The 19573-nt window shown below is 37.0% G+C and overlaps 1 protein-coding gene across 1 annotated transcript in view; it reads right to left on the bottom strand.

Annotated features, from left to right (window-relative positions):
• The window catches only part of LOC129748424 (guanylate cyclase 32E), a 65799-nt gene that overhangs the window by 4047 nt on the left and 42179 nt on the right, over nucleotides 1-19573 (bottom strand). The window contains exons 10-13 of the mRNA XM_055743046.1: nucleotides 15335-15487; nucleotides 14821-15161; nucleotides 14607-14721; nucleotides 14381-14450 (exon numbers count right to left, since the gene is read on the bottom strand). Of these exons, the coding sequence (XP_055599021.1) occupies nucleotides 14381-14450; nucleotides 14607-14721; nucleotides 14821-15161; nucleotides 15335-15487 (679 nt within the window). The remainder of the gene's footprint in view (nucleotides 1-14380; nucleotides 14451-14606; nucleotides 14722-14820; nucleotides 15162-15334; nucleotides 15488-19573) is intronic.

Genomic DNA, 19573 nt, shown 5'->3' with positions numbered 1-19573 from the left:
GGCGTCAACGGAGACGGAAACCGAATCGCTATTAGACTGGAGAATGTACTTTACGTTCCCGCGCTAGAAGGAGAGCTAATTTCAGTTATAATGTTAGCACTCAAAAGTTTTTCCGTGGTTTTCGGAGTGGATCGTTGCGAAGTTTGGTCTCCAGATGGCATTTTGTGGTGGTCGTAGGCGAAACTGTCGGCAACCAGTACAAATTGAAAACAACCGAACAGTGTACGCTCGCAGTGACGGGCAAGCATACCGCGACGTGCCAGCACACTTGGCATCGCAGGCACATCGCACCGTGATGCTGACGTCTTAGGGCTAATCAAGAAGAAAAATCTGGCTAGTGGGCTGGAGGTCAAGGATTGTGGCGATCAGATAGTTTGCGAATGTTGCCTGAAGGGAAGCTAGTCCGTCATCCTTTCTCAGCATTGACGGAACGCAAGACCAAGAAGCCTTTGGACCTGATTCATACGGATCTGTGTGGTCCGATGGAGAATCGAACACCGAGCGGCAACAAGTACCTGATGACCATAATCAATGATTTTAATCGGTTCTGCGTGGTCTATCTTCCTAAAGTCCAAGCATGAAGCAGCAGGGAAAATCATGGAATATGTTCGCTGGGCTGAAACCGGATTCGAACGGAAGTCCCGCATCATTCGATCAGATGGCGGAGGTAAGCAATGTTCCGAAAATCAATCAAAATAAACACTCAGGATGCGTTTCTTGTTGGATACATTCTGATTGTGTAATGGGATAGCGCCTCTCGCAACAGCTTTGCCTGCAAGTATGCAATCTCGATCAGCGCTCCACTCAACAACGCCAACCGAGTCGCATTATTTAGAACCATTGGTTTTGCAAACATCGCGTATCGGAGATGAGTGAGATACAAACTGATTCATTCTGAATGTCGCTCACTCAGTATCTTCCTGGTTTATTAGAAATTGAAAACACGGCGGAAGTGAACATCTTTCTCTCACAAACACAACTACAATTTGATTGTGTTCTTACTGATATAAAAAACGCTCAATAATCAAATAAATTTATTAATTGGCTGTGTTTAAAATTGTGACAGCGAGCCGATGTGCTACGGTTGGTGGCCTACACGCGAATGCTGTGCCAGCGCGCCCAGGCGACACATGTTACTCAAGGTAATATGCGGTGGAGGCGTACATGACTATATTGATAGGAAATCTTACTTACAGTATGATGCATGTTTATGGCATCACCACATCTCTCTTTTTCTTTAAATAAATTAGTTATAGTTATTGTGAGCCCGTTCAAAGGTGTAATGTATATGGTGCAATGTGAACATTTATTTACGATCTGGCATATGTTTTATTAATTGAAACACTTGTATTGCGTCTTATGATAAGAAGCTGATTAAACTTTTATTGTTCCGTATTGTTCCATGCCAAGCCTTGAATCGGATTTCATAACCTATTTCCACGGTGTATCTTTTTCCGAAGAATTGAACTAATACTTCAAATCACTTACAATTCAAGTTTTTTAAACTTTATCAAGAAACAACGCTGAGGTATTTCTCTTTCCATTGACTTACCATGAATGAGTGATGTACCACCAGATATCTAATTGATTTTTCTTTTATAAGAAGAGACTTTCGTTCAAGCATCAGTTCCCTCATCCCTCTTCTTTTCTTTTTAATAGAAGTACAACGACTGAAAAATAAGCTGTCATCAATCAAAGGTTTCATTCAGTATCTTAATTAGCTCGATATTTTCTTTTGAATATATTAGGTATATGCATTTTCCATGTCTGTTTTTGTTCTATTCAAATCTATATAACAAGCAAATCTATACAACATGCAAAACTGATGTAAAGTAACCAATCAAATCTACTCAAAACTTTTCTGAGTAAGTTTAAGAATTTTTTCTACAAGCTTATTCCTAGTTCACATGTTGGATGATTTCACCCAAAACTGTTTCTGAGTAAACCTTATGTAGCTTCACTCAAAGCTAATTCTGAGTAAACATAAACTTCTTTATTTTATCCAGCTCTGAGTAATTTCTTTTCTTCAGTCTAATCTTGTATTGAATACATTTAAAATCCCATAAAAACGAGAACAAAATCGTTTTAAATACACCTGATGTACAATATTCAGCTTACAGAATCATCAGTCAAGCCGTTCCTTTTTTAAGGCATAGATTTGCTCTCTCGAGAACCTATAATCATCTACGTTCTGCAAAAATCTGTTTTCTAAATTATTTTATGTTCGATGACTTTGGGGTTAAATCCGATTCAAATGATGAAATAAGAAATTTAAGAAAATTCTTACCTAAGACGCTACGACATCTTTGTCAGCTTATTTTATAACTAATAAACAAATTACATAATAACCCATTACTGAATGTAACAAATTAAATCATTTTTTTTTTATCAATTGAAGTTCATATAACAATTAAAAATTCACCATTAGTTAATTTGCTTCAAATTTATTTTAGTAGAGACAATCCAGAGGTTTTAATGTACTACGTTAAATGCTGAAATCTCCTATTTAGCATAAAACTTTCGAATCACAGAGTCATCATGAATTGACATTATCCGCAATTTTTTTTAGTATTTGTATGTATGTATGTATGAAATTATCAACGAGTAAACTTGTTTTCAAATGAAGTGCATTTTTCGAACAAAGGTTTGTATTTTTTCTGTAAATAAATTGTACTTATGTTATAAATGTTATCAATTACCACCTCAGAGGAAATTGCTTCTGGATCACCTTATACTTATTCAAACCTACCAGAAACCCACGGGTCAGGTCAACACAATTCACACGGAATTCCAAGTAAAGGCTTGGACGGTTCTTCATAAGAGATTTTCTAAAATTACAAAGTATAACATGTCATTATCAGTTTATATGAAAACTTGATTTGTCTTATGCTCTCATATTCTTATCAAATTTTACTCTCTGTAAATATAGAGAAAACCTTACACACCACGTGATCTGTTCTTTTATAAATACATTTTTCTTTTAATTTTAATCTATGTTCCCTTCAAATCATGTTTCTGAGCTATCTTTTTTTTTGTAACTGAAAGCTGATTTTAAGAACATTTCTCTATCAAAATTAACACAACACTCTTTCTTTCCTTTGAACTAATTTTGCTTCTTGCATTTTTTTTCTTCGTTACTCTCTCAAAACCAATTCTGAGAATACTCAATATTTTCACTCAAAACAATTTCTGAACAAACCATAAATCTTCTTTGCCAAGTTTGATCAAACTTTTTCTTTTCCCATTACTACTCATTTCTTCTTTTTCATTACTCTCAAAACCAATTCTGAGAATACTCAATATTTTCACTCAAAACCATTTCTGAGCAAACTATAAAACTTCTTAGCCATATTTGATCAAGCTTTTTCTTTTCCCATGACTATTCATTTCTTCTTCTTCAATACTCTCAAAACCAATTCTGAGAATAATCAACATTTTTACTCAAAACCATTTCTGAGTAAACCATAAAACTTCTTAACCATATTTAATAAAACTATCTCTTTTTCGGTAACTAGTTTTTTTTCCTCCTCTTACTCTCAAAACCAATTCTGAGAATACTCAAATCGACCATTTTACTCAAAACCATTTCTGAGTAAACTATAAGTTTCCAATTTTACTTCGAAACTGTATCATTTATCGATAATCATACGAATCATCATCTATCTCAAAAACGAAGTGCAATATATGCGCTTTTTCATTCTTGTCATAGTTTCCTTTTTATTATACCGTTCAATATAAAGAATTTCGAATAAAAATGATTTCACCTGGCATGAAGCAGAGAACACAAAGACATCCGGAATAAAGGAGAAAAATCGTGGATTACCGTTATTATGTGCTCCAAAAGGAATTTTGTTGGAGGCATCTTTATGCCATTTACTGCTACCTACATTGCTAGGTTCGCCATTCTTCGAAAATTGAAACATCATATTTCTATACGCCCAAATCTAAAGCAATTGAATGAACGAATAAAATAATATTTGTCAAGTTTCTATAACAACGGTTATAAAAAAATTGTTAATGATAAAGGTTATGACAAGTAACTTATTTTAAGCCTTTTAGGCCTGTATAATTCTGAAAGATTTTCAATTTTGTATGAATTTGGAATATCGTACACATGTAGGTACATTACAATTAGAAATGAACGACTAATCTCACCATACGATCTGATTTTACTTCAACGCGTTTACGTGACATCTCATCGTTTTTTCTGTAATTTTTTTTTTTTTAACCAGCACCACAATATTCTTTCACTTTTTTTTTTTTTTTAATATTATTGGATCTTGAACAAACCTCACAAGGTTTTTTCATAACTTAATATTCAGAGCTTTTATCTATAATGAACATATCAAACAATTGGCTCGCCCATGCATGTATTCATCATGATTCAAACATTTTAAAACAATTCAATTATTTAAAAAAAACATAATCAAGCATACCCGATCTGTCCAAATTGATAAGTAACCTATAATTAGTTTAGCAATCTCTAAAAAAAAAACAAATTATTCTTCGAAACATTTCGGAGCATGAACGGAAATGTCAACTTATCATCGCTTACAAAAAAAATCCGCTACTCTTAACCAAAATTCCAGTATCATTCTGTAAATATCAATAAAAACGTCCGATGGCATTTGTTGAACGTCAAACTTTTTTGATTTAAAACTTTCTAAATAAACTTAACTTAGATTTCTAGAACAAATTAATGATATTTCATTTTGAAAATTACTCAACACGCAAATGACTCAACTTCTTGTATGCCTTCTCCACTAAAATCATCAACTTGAATATTTCTCTTCACTCAAAACCAGTTCTGAGTAAACTTCTGTTTTTATTCTCGACAATGCTCAAAATTATTTTTAAGCCATTGAAACAATCATCTCAAGCCTTGTTTTTAATGGTTCCTTCAATACTACTGAATTCTCAATCTTATAAGTCTGTATCTTCAGTAAATAATGCTTCAAGAATCCAATGTTAAATTTCCCATGATTATCGTTTTCCAGCCTCTATTTAATATCATACATAACATTTTAATGAAATTGAATACTGTACAGTGTTGCGTTTTCTATGTACATTTCATCATATGTGTTCTACAGCTGTCTAACTACGCCTCGTTGTCAATTCATTCAATGAAATATAATTTCAATTTCACGACAAAAATTGCTAATCAACTATTAGGTCTTTTTCGGAAGCAGATAAAATCAAGCTGTTCAACATCGAAGTCGTTCATAAATATTCATCATAGTCGATCAAACTATTGCGCCAACCCAGCAACCATTCGTATACTTATGTTTGGCTCTTGATTTCGTTCTCAGATACTTGGGCCCAAAATCTCTGTGGATGATCTTGATACAATGAGAATATCATATCATTGTTCCATAAACTCTTCGTCTTTTAATGTACCCGGATATCTTACTCCATATCTTCGTTATAAACCAACAAATGCGCATTAAACGCAAAATACGCCACATACATATTTCCCGATATATTATCCATTTATAAAACATAAAATTTCAACACGAATTTATTCGTACAAATACAAATTTACTACTGTTTCCAAGAAAAACAGCATAATACTTAAATATGCACAATACTGTAGATTCATATCGTCATTCGTTGCTCTGAAAATAACAACACACCCAAGGACTATAAAAATCGCTCACTCCTCGAAACGCACACGAAAATGCTTCGCCGCCGGCTCGCTATTCGTTTGTGTTCAATACAATCACGAACAGCAACAAAAACGATTCTACGACGACGGTTTCTATGCCGCTCGTATTCAAAAACATTCATGAGCGAGTCTGAGAAACGGGATCACGAGAGGCTCGAATTTGGTTCATGAGAATTTTGATACCGAGCTTGCTGTCTGTTTAGGGAAAGAAGTACGCCAGTTCAGAAGAAAAAAGTAGGAAGAATAAAAAGAAAAAAGAATCTTTCGGCTCGTCCTTCTCAGAGACAAACCGTCCGTACCGTCCGGGCACCGATCGTTTAAAGATTGGCTTGGCCTACACAAGTGCATACTGTTGCTGTTGATGTTTTTGATGTTCCTTCAAGCTTGTAGCTTCAAAAATTGACGCACATTCTTTCGTAGAAAGCAATAATAACAGCACTAGCAAGAACCAAACAATTCTTTTGGCTCTGCATATTTGCCTGAAAAGAATAATATCATCACCAAAATGGATTGGATGTGCCGGCCGTATGCACACTGTTCTTCTTATTTTCGATTCCTTTTGGCCAACACGGCTTGGCGTCATCTTTGTTGCTGTTAGTGTTTGTTCAAGCTCAAGCTTTGCAAAGGGACGAACATTTTTCCACGGGAAAGAATAATACCATTACTAACACGACTCATGAGCGGGTTGGTTATAAGTTTCATGAATCGGCTCGCTGCTACGCAGTCGTCGGGTTGAGGCTCGATTTTGTGTGCGGAGAAGGAAGCATGGCAAAAAGGAATCAGGAGCCTTGGTCGTGTTTTCGTTTTGGTCGGGCTTGATTCGTGAGAACAGGAGATTCTCGCTCACACCTCATTCGCGTTCCAGGGCATTTTTATGAGCAAAAATCGGAGCGATGCAGGCTCCGTTGCTCGTTTGAATGAGTTTTTCAATCCTTGAACACACCTATTTAGGTATCGTTGCGCACTTTTCCTCCTACTGTGCCCTGAAACAAACTTAAAGCTAATCGAGCACCCGCATCTATGTGGGCACTCCGATAGCAGCAGGTGTTTACGATGTACCCAAAGCCGTCTCTCTCTCCCCCTTGCCAGAACACAGCCAGTGCACTGTGTCGGCTGCATAGCTTGTTTAGACGATCATACGATCGAGCGGCGCTAATTTACCGTTAATTCTGCAACCAAATCGTTAAGTTCGCTGGCTCACGTGCGTCTGTATTCAAATCAATACAGTGACACCAGAGAACACCGTTCTCCCAGAATACGCGTACTCATTTCCTTTTATTTAGCGTTCACAACTCGGTAAAGAAATTTTACATACCTGATCAACTCCATACAAAGACAAAAACCAATTCAACTTTTGTCAGGGAAGTTACCAATTTCCCTTTACTTCAATTTGCTGAAATAACTCCCAATAAGGTCATCTTCTTTACATGACATCATCACTGTAACCCTGAATCTTTTTCACAAATTAACACGTATTCTCATATATTTTCTCAATCTTTTTTTTTTAATATTCACAATGATGGAAACTCTTCGAAATCATTTATCGACCAGCCTCACTATCACTTTTTATTAAAATCGTAATCGGATGCCGATTTTAGTTTCAACCTCCACACGCGTCGGTGCATTTCCCAAATTATTTCTAGACCCAAAGACCCATTCCGAACACAGATTTAAACAATTCCAGTACGCGTCGGGTACTTTTTTTCGTCGCCACTTGTGACAGCGAGCCGATGTGCTACGGTTGGTGGCCTACACGCGAATGCTGTGCCAGCGCGCCCAGGCGACACATGTTACTCAAGGTAATATGCGGTGGAGGCGTACATGACTATATTGATAGGAAATCTTACTTACAGTATGATGCATGTTTATGGCATCACCACAAAAATCAAACAACATTTGCTAATAATCGGTGACATGTATCACTCACTCACTGACTGAACCAATCACTCCTGATCCTAGACCAACATGATTCGCCATATGCATCGCTCATTGGTGAGATTCCAATTTGATGATGGTGCTGCACTGTTATGACAGCAAGCATCGTGCGAGGTGATCTGTATTTTAGCGATGAATAGAACGAACGATGATCGGATAAGTTCAGTAGCAATCAATAACAAAACCCGATCGCTGAACGGTCAGTTGCGAAGTGCAATCAGGAACATTCATTGAAAATGAGTGATTTTCGGAACACTGGAGGTAAGTATTGCTGTAACGAATTGGAAAACTTATACAAATCCGAAGGTAAGTTCACGGTTCCCTACTCTCCGCAACAAAACGGAGTAGCGGAACGCAAAAACCCAGCGCTTCAAGAGATGGCTAATTGCATACTGCTCGACGCAGGTCTGCCCAAACGCTACTGGGCAGTACTAACAGCAGCATACATTCAAAATCGCCTGCCTACTCGTGCCGTGGAACGCACACCGTTCGAGCTTTGGACTGCGTTGAAACCGTACCTGACCCGAATGCGCGTCTTCGGTTGCCCTGTCTATGTACACGTGGCAGACTGCAAGTGGAAGAAATTTGAGCCCAAAGGGAGAAAGCTCGTGTTCGTCGGACATGCGGATCAGCAGAAAGGATGGAGATTCCTAGAAAAGGAAAGTGACCGGATCATCGTCAGCCGCGATGCACGGTTCATCGAGCTGGGCAATGGCTCAGAGGAGGAGAATGTAGCTCAAAAGAGCAAAGAAGTTCCGGAGAAAATAAGAGAATAAGAAGAGAGTGAAGTGATACTAGTCCCGATACGAGATGAAGAGTTTATTGAAGAGGCCGAAGAATCAGTGTATGAAGACGCTGACGACGATAATGATTTCCTCGGATTCAAGGGTGAAAATGTTTATCGTGGAGATAGTGGAACTGGACTACAAGTGCAAAGAAGGGCTCCTCGCTCTACGAGAGGTGTTCTTCCAAGAAAATTGGACGACTTTGTTGTCGGGCTGGCATCTCACGACGAAGAACCAGAGAACTATCGTGTGGCAATGAGTTTGCCTGAGTGGAAAAGTGCCATGAACGATGAACTAAAAGCACACGAACAAAATAAAACGTGGGATCTCGTGGAATTGTCAACCGGAAAGAAAGTAATAAGTGCAAAGTGGGTGTTTAAACTAAAACGCGATGAAAGTGGAAAATTGTCTAAACACAAAGCGAGGATCGTAGCCCTGGGATACTCGCAGATGTCCAGCGTGTATTTCATGACCACGTTGCGTGCGTTGCTGGCTGTTGCGGGCAAGAAAGGATTGGTGCTGAAGCAGTACGACGTCAAAACCGCGTACTTAAACGGAACAGTGGAAGAAGAACTGTTCATGCGGAAGCCACCGGGTTTTGCTGTACCTGGACAGGAGAATAAAGTGTGCAGATTGATAAAAAGTATTTACGGGCTGCGCCAATCGGCACGCTGTTGGAATAAGGTACTGCACACTGTTCTGACAGAGAAGCTGGGATTCCAACAGTGTACATCCGACTCCTGCCTCTACACCCGAGTTGTCGATGAAGTGAAAGTATATTAGCTAGTGTATGTCGATGATGTGTTGCTCGGTTGCGTAGACGAGAAGGAGATCGACAAAACATTCGAATACTTGAAGGTGGAATTCGAGCTGACGTGTCTAGGTTTAGGGTCTGGAAATCCAGAAAGAGAACGGCATCTACTAATGTGGCTTACGGCCTACATCGAAAATTTGGTCAGGAAGCTGGGTATGGACAAGGCGGCACCGATTAAGACACCGATGGATCCGGAGTATGTGTCCGCCAACTCTGACAGCAAATTGTTCCCAGATCAAACAGCATACAGCAGTCTAGTAGGTGCGCTTTTGTATTTGGCTGTAAGTGCAAGACCGAACATATCCGTCAGCGTGGGCCTGCTTGGGCGGAAGGTAGCCAAACCGAATCAAAGTGGCTGGTACGCAGCAAAGCGTGTCGTACAGTACTTGAACGCGACCAAGGATCAGAAACTAGTATTTGGGTCAGGCCAAGGATGGAAGTTAATCGGTTTCTCTGATTCCGATTGGGCCGGAGATCAACGGACCAGGCGATCAACTACTGGTTTGATCTTTTTCTATGGTGGAGGACCAATTTGCTGGGTGAGCAAAGGCCAGGATTCCGTCGCACTCTCGTCGCTAGGAGCAGAATACAACGCACTTACGGTGGCAAGTCAGGAGGCAATTTGGGTCAAGCGGTTTCTCTCTGACCTAGGCGAATGTCAAGACGATGCAATAACAATCTTCGAGGATAACCAGGGGTGCATCTGTTTTGCGACGGCAGAACGATCCAGCAGACGAGTTAAGCACATAGACACGAACAAGCACTTTATCCGTTACCTGTGCGAACGCAAGATCATCGTACTGGTATACAGTCCTTCAAGCGAGATGGTTGCGAACGGATTGACCAAGCCGCTGGGAAGGCTTATGTTCAACAAGTTTATCGAACGGATTGGACTATCAGCTTAGATGAGTAGTGGTCATTCAGGAGGAGCATGGGTGGCAAAACTCCTCAGATCGGCTTGTCCAGTGAAACAGAGTGCAATTTTTTTTCGTTTGCTCCCCCAATCTGTGCGGGGAGAGATAAATCGCACTGTAATCAAGAGTGAGATTGTCAACACATAAGAGTGAGCGAGAGCATTCACATCAGCTGATGAAGAGAATTCCCTTCTCCGGAAAAATCTATTGCGCATTGTGTTGAGGAGAAATCTCAGAGCTAACTCAGTTTATTCTTGGCCCGTTTACGAGAAAAGATGCTGCTCCCCGAATCAAGGTCCCAGAGGTGTCCTGATTTTCTAGAAGCCGTCCTGATCATAATTGCAATTGATTTTGTAATAAAAACAGTTTAACCTCTTAAAACAATGGTAATCTTCGGTTCAGGTGATATTTGAACGGTGTTTTTTTGGTGAAAACAACAAGCCACCTAACTTCTCATCTCTTCTGTTGCATAAATTAAGGCGTATACTGCACCGCTATTTCGCCTTAGTTTATGCAATCTAAGAAGAGCTGCATTTTATTTCCACCAATCTACTGGTGTCTTAAAAAATCCAGTTTTTTGTTCTTCGCGGTTTCCTGATTTTTTTACTAAACCACCTGGCACCTCTTCTTCGAACGCTACCTTTTTTCAAAAAAAGAGGCCAAAACAGCTAACAGCAGCGGGCATGATAGCGGGGGAGAAATTGTTGCTATTTTTTCTACGTTGTGTGATGGGAGTCTAAATATTTTTTTTCTTCATTTACTCTGAGGTGTATGACTGAAACACGGGGCGCTCTTTGTTAAGAATTCTCTTTCTCCCACTCTGATGCAAATGCTCTCACACTTGCCGTCCGAGTCACTGACAGCTCGTGTAAACTCGGGTAACGAGTGGAGCACGATCAGCGAAAGAGGATTACACTCGGAAGCCGAACTGAAAACAGTGTTTTTTTCTCCCGGCTCTTTGTTGTTTGAAAAGAGCCGACCAACCCTGAGGAGGAGTGTGGGAATGGAATGCCCCCCCAGTTGTTCTACGCCTCTGCTTAAGTGAGAGAAATAAACACAGTGAATTTTATCAGTGTAGGTTTTCCTGCTATTGTATTCATTAGTCAGTTAGCATTCAGATTTTGTACCGATCACAAGCTAATAAAACCAATATATTCTTCGTTTGCTACTGCCGCGTGTTTTATCGTTTGTCCGAAGTTTTTCGTCCTTTTTCCGAAGTTTCCGGTTGTGCTCTGTTATCGTGAGCATTGAGTTCTGAGCTCTGATTTCTAAGGCCAAAGTTCTAAAACCTAAGTTTAAAGGTGTAATTTCTAAGTTCTAAGAACTTGGTACTGAATACTGAGCTCCTTTTTCTGAGTTCCAAATTATGTCATCTTGGTTCTGAAATATAAGCATGGAGTACTGAGTTCTGAGTTGTAAATTCTGAGTTCTATCATCTGAATTCTGAGGTCTGAGGTCTTGAATCTAAAAGCTGACTTCTGAATAATAAGGCCCGAGTTGTATGTTTTAATTGTGAGTTTAGTGTTCCGCTGGATTCTGAGTTCAACTATGAGTTATGAGTTTCGAGGTCGAAGTTCTAGGTGATGAATTATGGCCCTGAGATCTGTATTCTGACTTATTAGTTCAGGATACATAGTTCAGAAATCTTAGTTCTGAATTAAGAATATTAGTTTTCAGTTCTGAACTTTAACAAATTTCTTAGTTTTAGAATTCAGAAATTTTAGTTCTTCTATCAGTACTATGGAATTTAAATTCTCGATTTCAATCTCAGGATTTAGATAAGGTACACCGGGGTAAGTGTGGACGATGGCTATTAAAACAATACTGTGCACTATTTTTTCAAACTGTTAATGCAGAATGTTCAATAGACAGCCCCAAATTTATAAAGGAAATTCAAAACCTGTGAAATGTTATAGGCCTAGTACAAGATCTCATGCCAAATTTGGGCCAGATCGGATCACGGGAAGGGGTCGCTCAACGAGCCTGAAGTTTGTATGGGATTTTAAGACATTTTGTTCGGGAGAAACATGAAAAACCAGTTTTTTATCAATAACTTTGGATTCCATCGGCCGATTTCTTTCAAAAACGGTTTTTCTGAAAGCCTAAATTATGAAAAATATTTCATTCGAAGACTGCATATCGATAAAAATTAAGATAAAAAAGTTATTAGGCTTCAAAAATGAGCTAACTTTATTAAGGGTGGTATTCATCACTATTAATGAGTCGGGGCAGTCGAACATATTGACGCCTCATTAACATCATTCTGATTTTCTTAAAGCCTAAGTTGAGACAAACATTTCACTCGAAGACTGTAACTCGATTGGATTTGAAACAGAAAAGTTATTGCGGTTCAAAGATTGTATTTTGGTCGAAAATTGTCGTATAAAACGCAATGCGTAAAAAGTACTCATTGCGTGTTGGACAAAATTTGCGGCCTTTGAACCGCAATAACTTTTCTGTTTCAAATCCAATCGAGTTACAGTCTTCGAGTGAAATGTTTGTCTCAACTTAGGCTTTAAGAAAATCAACCATAAAAAACAATCAGCTAGTGATGAAAAAAGTTATTGATGAAAAGCCAGTATTTTTCGTTCCTTCCGGGAAAAATACCTCAAAATTTTATTCACGTTTGAGACTTAAGCAACCCTTCCCTATGGTCAGATCTTCCAGAAACTTGGCATGTTATCTTCTGGTAAGCTAATAAATAATTTTGACTTGGAGCGAGTGAGATTTATCATGTTTCATTCTTCCTATACTATGATAAGTGTACTGCGGTTCGTTAAATTATTAAAAACTCCAAAAATTTCAGTTATGGTAAAGTAGCCATAACTTCTTCAATTTTCAACCGATTTTGATAAATAACCACTTGAAATCTTTGTTTTGAATTGGCATTCAAGCGCAAATGAGATTTTTTAAAGGCTATCATCAAGTCTAAACCATTCGTTGAAACAAAATTTTCTCTAAAAAATGCGTTTTTTTATAATTTTTTTCTCATAAAGTCACTTATATCAACAATACTGCTGGTCAAACGCAAAAACAGTATTCAGATGATCGATAGAAAACTTATTCACCTTCAATATGCAAAAGAGGGATTTCAAATTACTGTTATGCCGTCCGAGATATTTTAATCTAAGTACAAGAACTTTTTTAATTTTTTCGAAATTTCATATTTGGAGCATAACTCAAAAACGGTTCTACTGAGATTTTTTTGAATTTCATTTTCGGATTCAGCGCCCGATTTCACATTGGAAATGACCTTCAGTTTACTGAGTTCAAAAATGCTGTAAACTAGTGTAATTATTGAAAGATGCCTCACTAATAGTATCATGAACTTTTTCCAAAATTTTGGACAGTATGAGCAATAAAGTAACGTATTCAACCAAGAAAACACAAATTTGTTGAAAATTTCCTGGGAAATCAAAGGGAAAATCTACCGTCCACACTTACCACATAAAGCGGGGTAAGCGCAGACACCAGCAGTTTATAACAATTTACGTGATAACTTTTCTAGCTTTGCTTCTAGCATTTGTAAACAACATGTTCTACATCACATTGAATGTAATTTTATCAAAATTGCTCCACTGCGGATTTTTTTATGATTTTTAAAACTTGAACTATATGAAAAACCGTCCACACTTACCCCGGTGTACCTTACAAATTTATCTGGTTTGAACTTCGAACTCAATGAGGTATGGGTGAAGTTCCCGTAACATATCTAAAATAAGATATTTGAAATTCGAAATCAAATTCATTAGATTGAAATCTTAACTCATCAAGGACCGCGTAAATATTTAAACCAGGAAACACCAAATATCGCCATTCCATATCTCAGAAACCACTGAATCGAGTTCTATAAATTTATAATGTCTTTGAATTGCCGGAAGTGTTGTCATCAATTTTGTAAAATTTAGTTTCATTGTTATATTTATAAAAATTGAGTTATGCTTCAAAGTACAGCTCACTCGCCCGGAGCAAAAAAAGAAATATTCATAATTTAGATTCAGAATCCATATTAAGCATTTTGATAAAAACTCAAAGATTTGTTCTCTGGAACTTTGGATCTCTGGAAGTGAATTTAAATTTATGATGATATGATACTTATTCTCATTTTTGGTTTCATGTTTAATCTCAAGTTTAAAGTATGCAAATAACAGAGTTAAGTATTTCAATTGTTTCAAGGAAGAAAATCGCTTCGATCCAGAGTATTGAATCATCACATTTTCAAACATTGAAGCTATTTTATCGAATCATAATAGACCCAACAACCTACCTATATTAGTGAAGGCACGTTTCGTCGTTTCGCCACCCGCTGCCAAAATACTTTGTCTACAGACCTGCGTCTAAAAGAGAGAAAAAATGGCAACATAATAAAAACCATAAATAAGCTTATTACACAGATTTCCTTCTAGCGCCAGAGCCAGAAAATTGCCACAATTGGAATTGCTCGAATGTGATATCAAACAATTCACGGCAATAAAGAGCAATCTTAAACCCACCAACTTTTTCTTTGAATCGTTAAAATAAACGGCATCCGGTGAGTTAATAATGGTAACATCCTTCATATCGACCTTCCACAGGAGACAGGCCAGGGTCTGCTCGTATCGATAATGTCTGTGGGGGTTGAAATTGAAGAGGTGGGAGGAAAACAAAACAAACAACAACTGATTAGTTCCGGGTGTCCGTTCCGCGAACCATCGATTACAATACTACTTGAAAAGAATGATGGCAAAGATGATAACGAACAGGACGGCCACCAACATGCCGGTGATGTAGCGCCAATCGCGGCTCTTGGGTCGGCACTTTTCCCCACGGAATCCACAGGGCGGTTCGGCCAACGGAGGTCCACCCCCGATCCACATGATCGATCGGGCCGGGTTGAGATATTTGAATTCGGGCAGACCGTTGCTGCCGTTGCTGTTTCCGGTTCCGCCGTACACAAACATCCCGACTGGTTGCATCGACTTGTGCAGCGAGTTGTTGGCTTTCTCGTCTTTTTGCAGCGCTATCACCGAGAAGTTGCCCTCTGCATCGCCGTTCTCATCGATGTAGACCTTTAGCAGCGCGTGAAAAGATATAAAGATTGATGTACGTACGCTCATAAAATCATTGTTGGTAGGTGGAACTACTAGGGAGTCCCTACAATCTGTGGCAGGAAATACCAACAAGCAAACAGACAGCACATTGCGGTGGGTGGAAGAGTGATCTTCAACAGCTCAGCACTTACATCGAATCCCTGTATCGAATGATACGACCGGTTGAAAATATGGCGCATAATCTGTTTTCCCTCGCGAAGATTGCCACCCTCCCGGAGGACTTCTGTTGCGGCTCGTGCGTAAATCAGAAGGGCATCGTACAGGTGGGCCGCGTGTATCGGAACCTAGAGAACGAATAGAAAGTGAGTGAAACTTCATTAGGAAGTGTTGAGTGTTCTACATGTTTTGAAACAAAAAAAAAACGCTACAACAAGAATTCAGCATTCAACAAGAATGAACATTCAATTGCATTACAGAAAATTACACAAGCGAGGTTCATGAGGCTCAAAACAATTAAAAATATGAACCATTTAGGTAATAATTAATGAATATGTTTTTTTTTTATAAAAAGCAGTCCATTTCTCTTGAAAACTCTCAGAATAGTGTTCAAGACGAAAGCCTAAATTTAACCGATTTTCGAACTATACGTCCCAAGTTTTTCAGCAACTGAGTTCGTAGGACATTTTCCAAACACCTCCCTGCTCATTAGTATACTTTTGGTTTTAGGAACAGAGGAAATTTCTTGATTCAGGCTTGCAGAAAGTCAATCATAAAAAGCAATTGGTCTGGGAAGAAAAAAGTTTTGATGAAAAACCAGTATTTTTTTTTGCTTTTCCTGAACAAAAAGTCTCAAAATCCCATTCACACTTAAGGCAAGCCATTCCAGTACTCAAATCTTGCCTGAATTTTACATGTGACCTGGTAAGCTAATGACGAAATTTCAACCTGCAGGTTAGCCATGTTTTATTTTACTATACTAAGATAAGAAACTCTTCTTAAAACTGTGGTGAGTTGCATTAATTCAAAATGTAAAAATTACCTACTGTTATCATAACCTCTGCAATTTTAATGGCTTTTCAGTGGAAAAGAAAATTTGAAAAAAAATATAAAAACCGAGTCCAAAACCGTCGATAATTTTTTTTTCTTAACGATGGATTTTTTATCCTTTATATTCGACAATAATACGCAAAGATCAAGTTCAGATAATCGCTAGATAATGTGTTCACCTTCAATACGAAAAATATAATTGCAAATAGCAACACAAATTATAATTCAAGCTTGGTATATTTTCGCTAAAAAGTGATAGCATGGCTTGGAAGTTTACGCACTTCGGTAAGTCAAGAATCGATGAACGAAATTCGCAAGAAAATACACCCAAAATAATCTGCACGTAGTCGCTAAGTTAAAACTACATAATTTTTATCCAATTGATTTTCACTCATCTAGTACGAACAAATCAAGTAAACGCTCCCCTTATAAGAATTTGTGCTTTATGAACATCACCTTCAATTTACGTGAATTTTTCGTACGTTCGCCGCAATTTGATAATGAAGATTACTTGAAATAAATTCAATAACTATTGAAATATCATTTGAGTAAGCTTTTTCGTATCTTTTTTTTTGTGATAGTGTTATTAGTGTTCGAAAGACAATTTGAATTAAAAATAATAGTTTAACATAATTTATTTAAGTTGTCGAAATTTCTCACTTATTATTCACTTTTTTATTACTTGTACTCTACACTTTGAATATATCAAAAAACATTTTGACTTGTCCGTGACCACTTCCGCCCATCTGCTGTTGATGCCTGGGTCGATGTTTTCCACTAATCACCCTAATTTGAACCAAAATGTATGTGAAGATACCAAAAAAAGGTCCATCGATATAGTTTTATTCTTTCCTGTTATCTTATACTTATCTTATATTCCAATTCGTGGCGGCAGGTGATAAATTCGTGAAACGATTGCCTTTTCCAACATTTATAGCTCAGAAACCACCAAACTTGACCAAACTAATTGAACTACTGAAATAGAAAAAAAAATCAGTTGTTCGCATGACGATAGTACATTTTCTTATAAGAACCTGTTGAGAAAACTGCACAAAACGGATTTCAATCCATCCACTTAGACTTTACGTGAAATTCATGCGTCAGTCATGTGGCAATAAAGTATTTACGACAAGACACACGTAGAATCGATGTGATGCCACAAAAGCTCAGTTTTCGTGAAAAATCCCGTAAAATTAATTTCCAAAATATTTTGCGTGTAGGTTTCAAAATCATTCAAGGTGTGTTTCGTAGAAGGACTTAAAGAAAAAAATATTCAATTTGAAATCTTTAAAAAATATCTGTAAATTTATACTTTTGATTCTCTTAATTTTTACTCCAATACTTTAAAACTGACTGGTTGAATCAACAATCTCATCGAAAGTCATGAAAATTTTCCAAAATTATTATAAAATACTTGAAGAAAATAAACAATAAGAATAAAGAAAATTGCTTGAATAATATGTTTTATCCTAAAATTTGAAAAATTGCTGGTAAATCCTGTCAGCAGTCCGGGAACGAATCCAGTTTCTTAAGATTATTTGTTGTTAAAATGTTGCAGAGAATTTCAATGAACAGGTTCAAAGCAATTGGTCAATTGCAAAGGATCGATAGCAAATTAGCCTGAAGCTCGTGAGATTCATTATATTTTGATGTTTAAAATTGATGTTATAAAGCCAAAGATTTAGGGATTTATGTGCCAGTACTTTTACTCTTATATAAATTTTATATTTTGAATTGTATTTATGAATAAATTGTTCTGCTGAGATTAGTTTGGGTTAGTTTAATCTTCGGCAAACAAAATTTAAGAATGTCGTAAACCAAACCAGTGATATAAAAAAATGGAATTTATCTGAAGTAGCTATCCATATGCATCTGAGCATACAAATATTGTATTGAACAAGAGAAAAAAAGATGTTTAATATTCCGTTGGAAATCAATCATAGGATGTTTGACTATGATAATTCAACTATATTAAAATTTCATTTAACTATAATTAGTTTTCCAAGATGTACACATCTTCTATATATAAAAATGAATGTTTGTCTGTCTATTCCCTATAAACTACTGAACCGATCAATGTGAAATTGGGTATGCAAGAGTTTTTGGGGTCGGTTTCTTAAATACTTTCAAACCACTCTGACTTAAATGGGGGGGGGGGGGGCTTCCATACAAAATTAATAAAAATGTGACGTAATTCGGACAAATTTCGGAAACTACTGAACTGATAAATGTGATTTTTAATGTGTAGCCATTTTCAAGACCAGGAATGGTTTCTATAATACTTTCAAACCTCTCCGATTCCAAAATGGATAAAAAATTTAAACAATATGATATTGTATTGATAGACGCTTTCCCTTTTCATGAATGAAGACTCTCATGTTCAAAGAATATATCATTTTTTGATCAACAATCATTTTTTGATTATCTACAAATTTGCCTGTATTTAAATACTCCTTCCGTTTCAAAAAGGGCTACTTTTTTATTTAAAGGATCTATTTATTGTATGGAAGATCCCTCCTATTTTTTTTTCTAAAGAGTGACTACTTCAACCTACAAACCTTCAAGTTACGTTGAGAATTAAGACAATCTAGAAGCACAGACACCATGAAAAATAGTTCGCTTTCGAATGATGTTGAAATTAAATTTAATTTAGTTATAATTATAATTATTTTAGTTATAATAATTATAACGAACTATTTTTATTCCATGAAAGGCGCAGCATAGCACACCGGGTCAGCTAGTATGAATATAAATTCATGTTACATTTAGACAACACCAATTATAACATGGATATTCCAAATATTAAATTTTAAATAAAAATTTCGCAAACAAATAAAGGGTTCCAGAAAATCCCACTCACTAATCTCTCCAAGCGTTTTAATTTTTCAACTTTCAAAAGAATTAATAAAAATTTAAAAAAATAATAATTTTGATTAAATATATTGCTATTCAATTGCACTGAAATAATTTAACACATAAAAATTTAAAATATGGAAATAACAACAACAAAAGTGTATCGAGAGTGACCGACCAAATATTTTGATTCCGCCTGGAAGTGACTCAGAAAAGGTTATAAGCGCTGTTCACTAATTACGTAAGCACATAGTGGGGGTGGGGGGGTTTCACATTTGCCCACGATCTCTTACTAGGGGTTAGGGGGGGTTTCCAAAAATCTTACGTAAGAAATGTTATATTAAAAATTCATCACAGCCACAACCATATGAAACCATATTACTCAGGTTTTTTTTACTCACTACCTATGTGTTGGTTAATTTTTATGTTATGTTATTTATTTTTTAATGTCTTTGAATTAATAAAAAAAAATGGCAGATTCTATAAATTTATAGAGGACCAATTCAAACCAACATACCATCAAAATACTA

The sequence above is a fragment of the Uranotaenia lowii genome, chromosome 2 (genome assembly GCF_029784155.1).
Source record: "Uranotaenia lowii strain MFRU-FL chromosome 2, ASM2978415v1, whole genome shotgun sequence".
NCBI classification, from domain to species: domain Eukaryota; kingdom Metazoa; phylum Arthropoda; class Insecta; order Diptera; family Culicidae; genus Uranotaenia; species Uranotaenia lowii.
The sequence above is the reverse complement of the archived record's forward strand: the minus strand, read 5'-3'. Positions and strand labels throughout refer to the sequence as shown.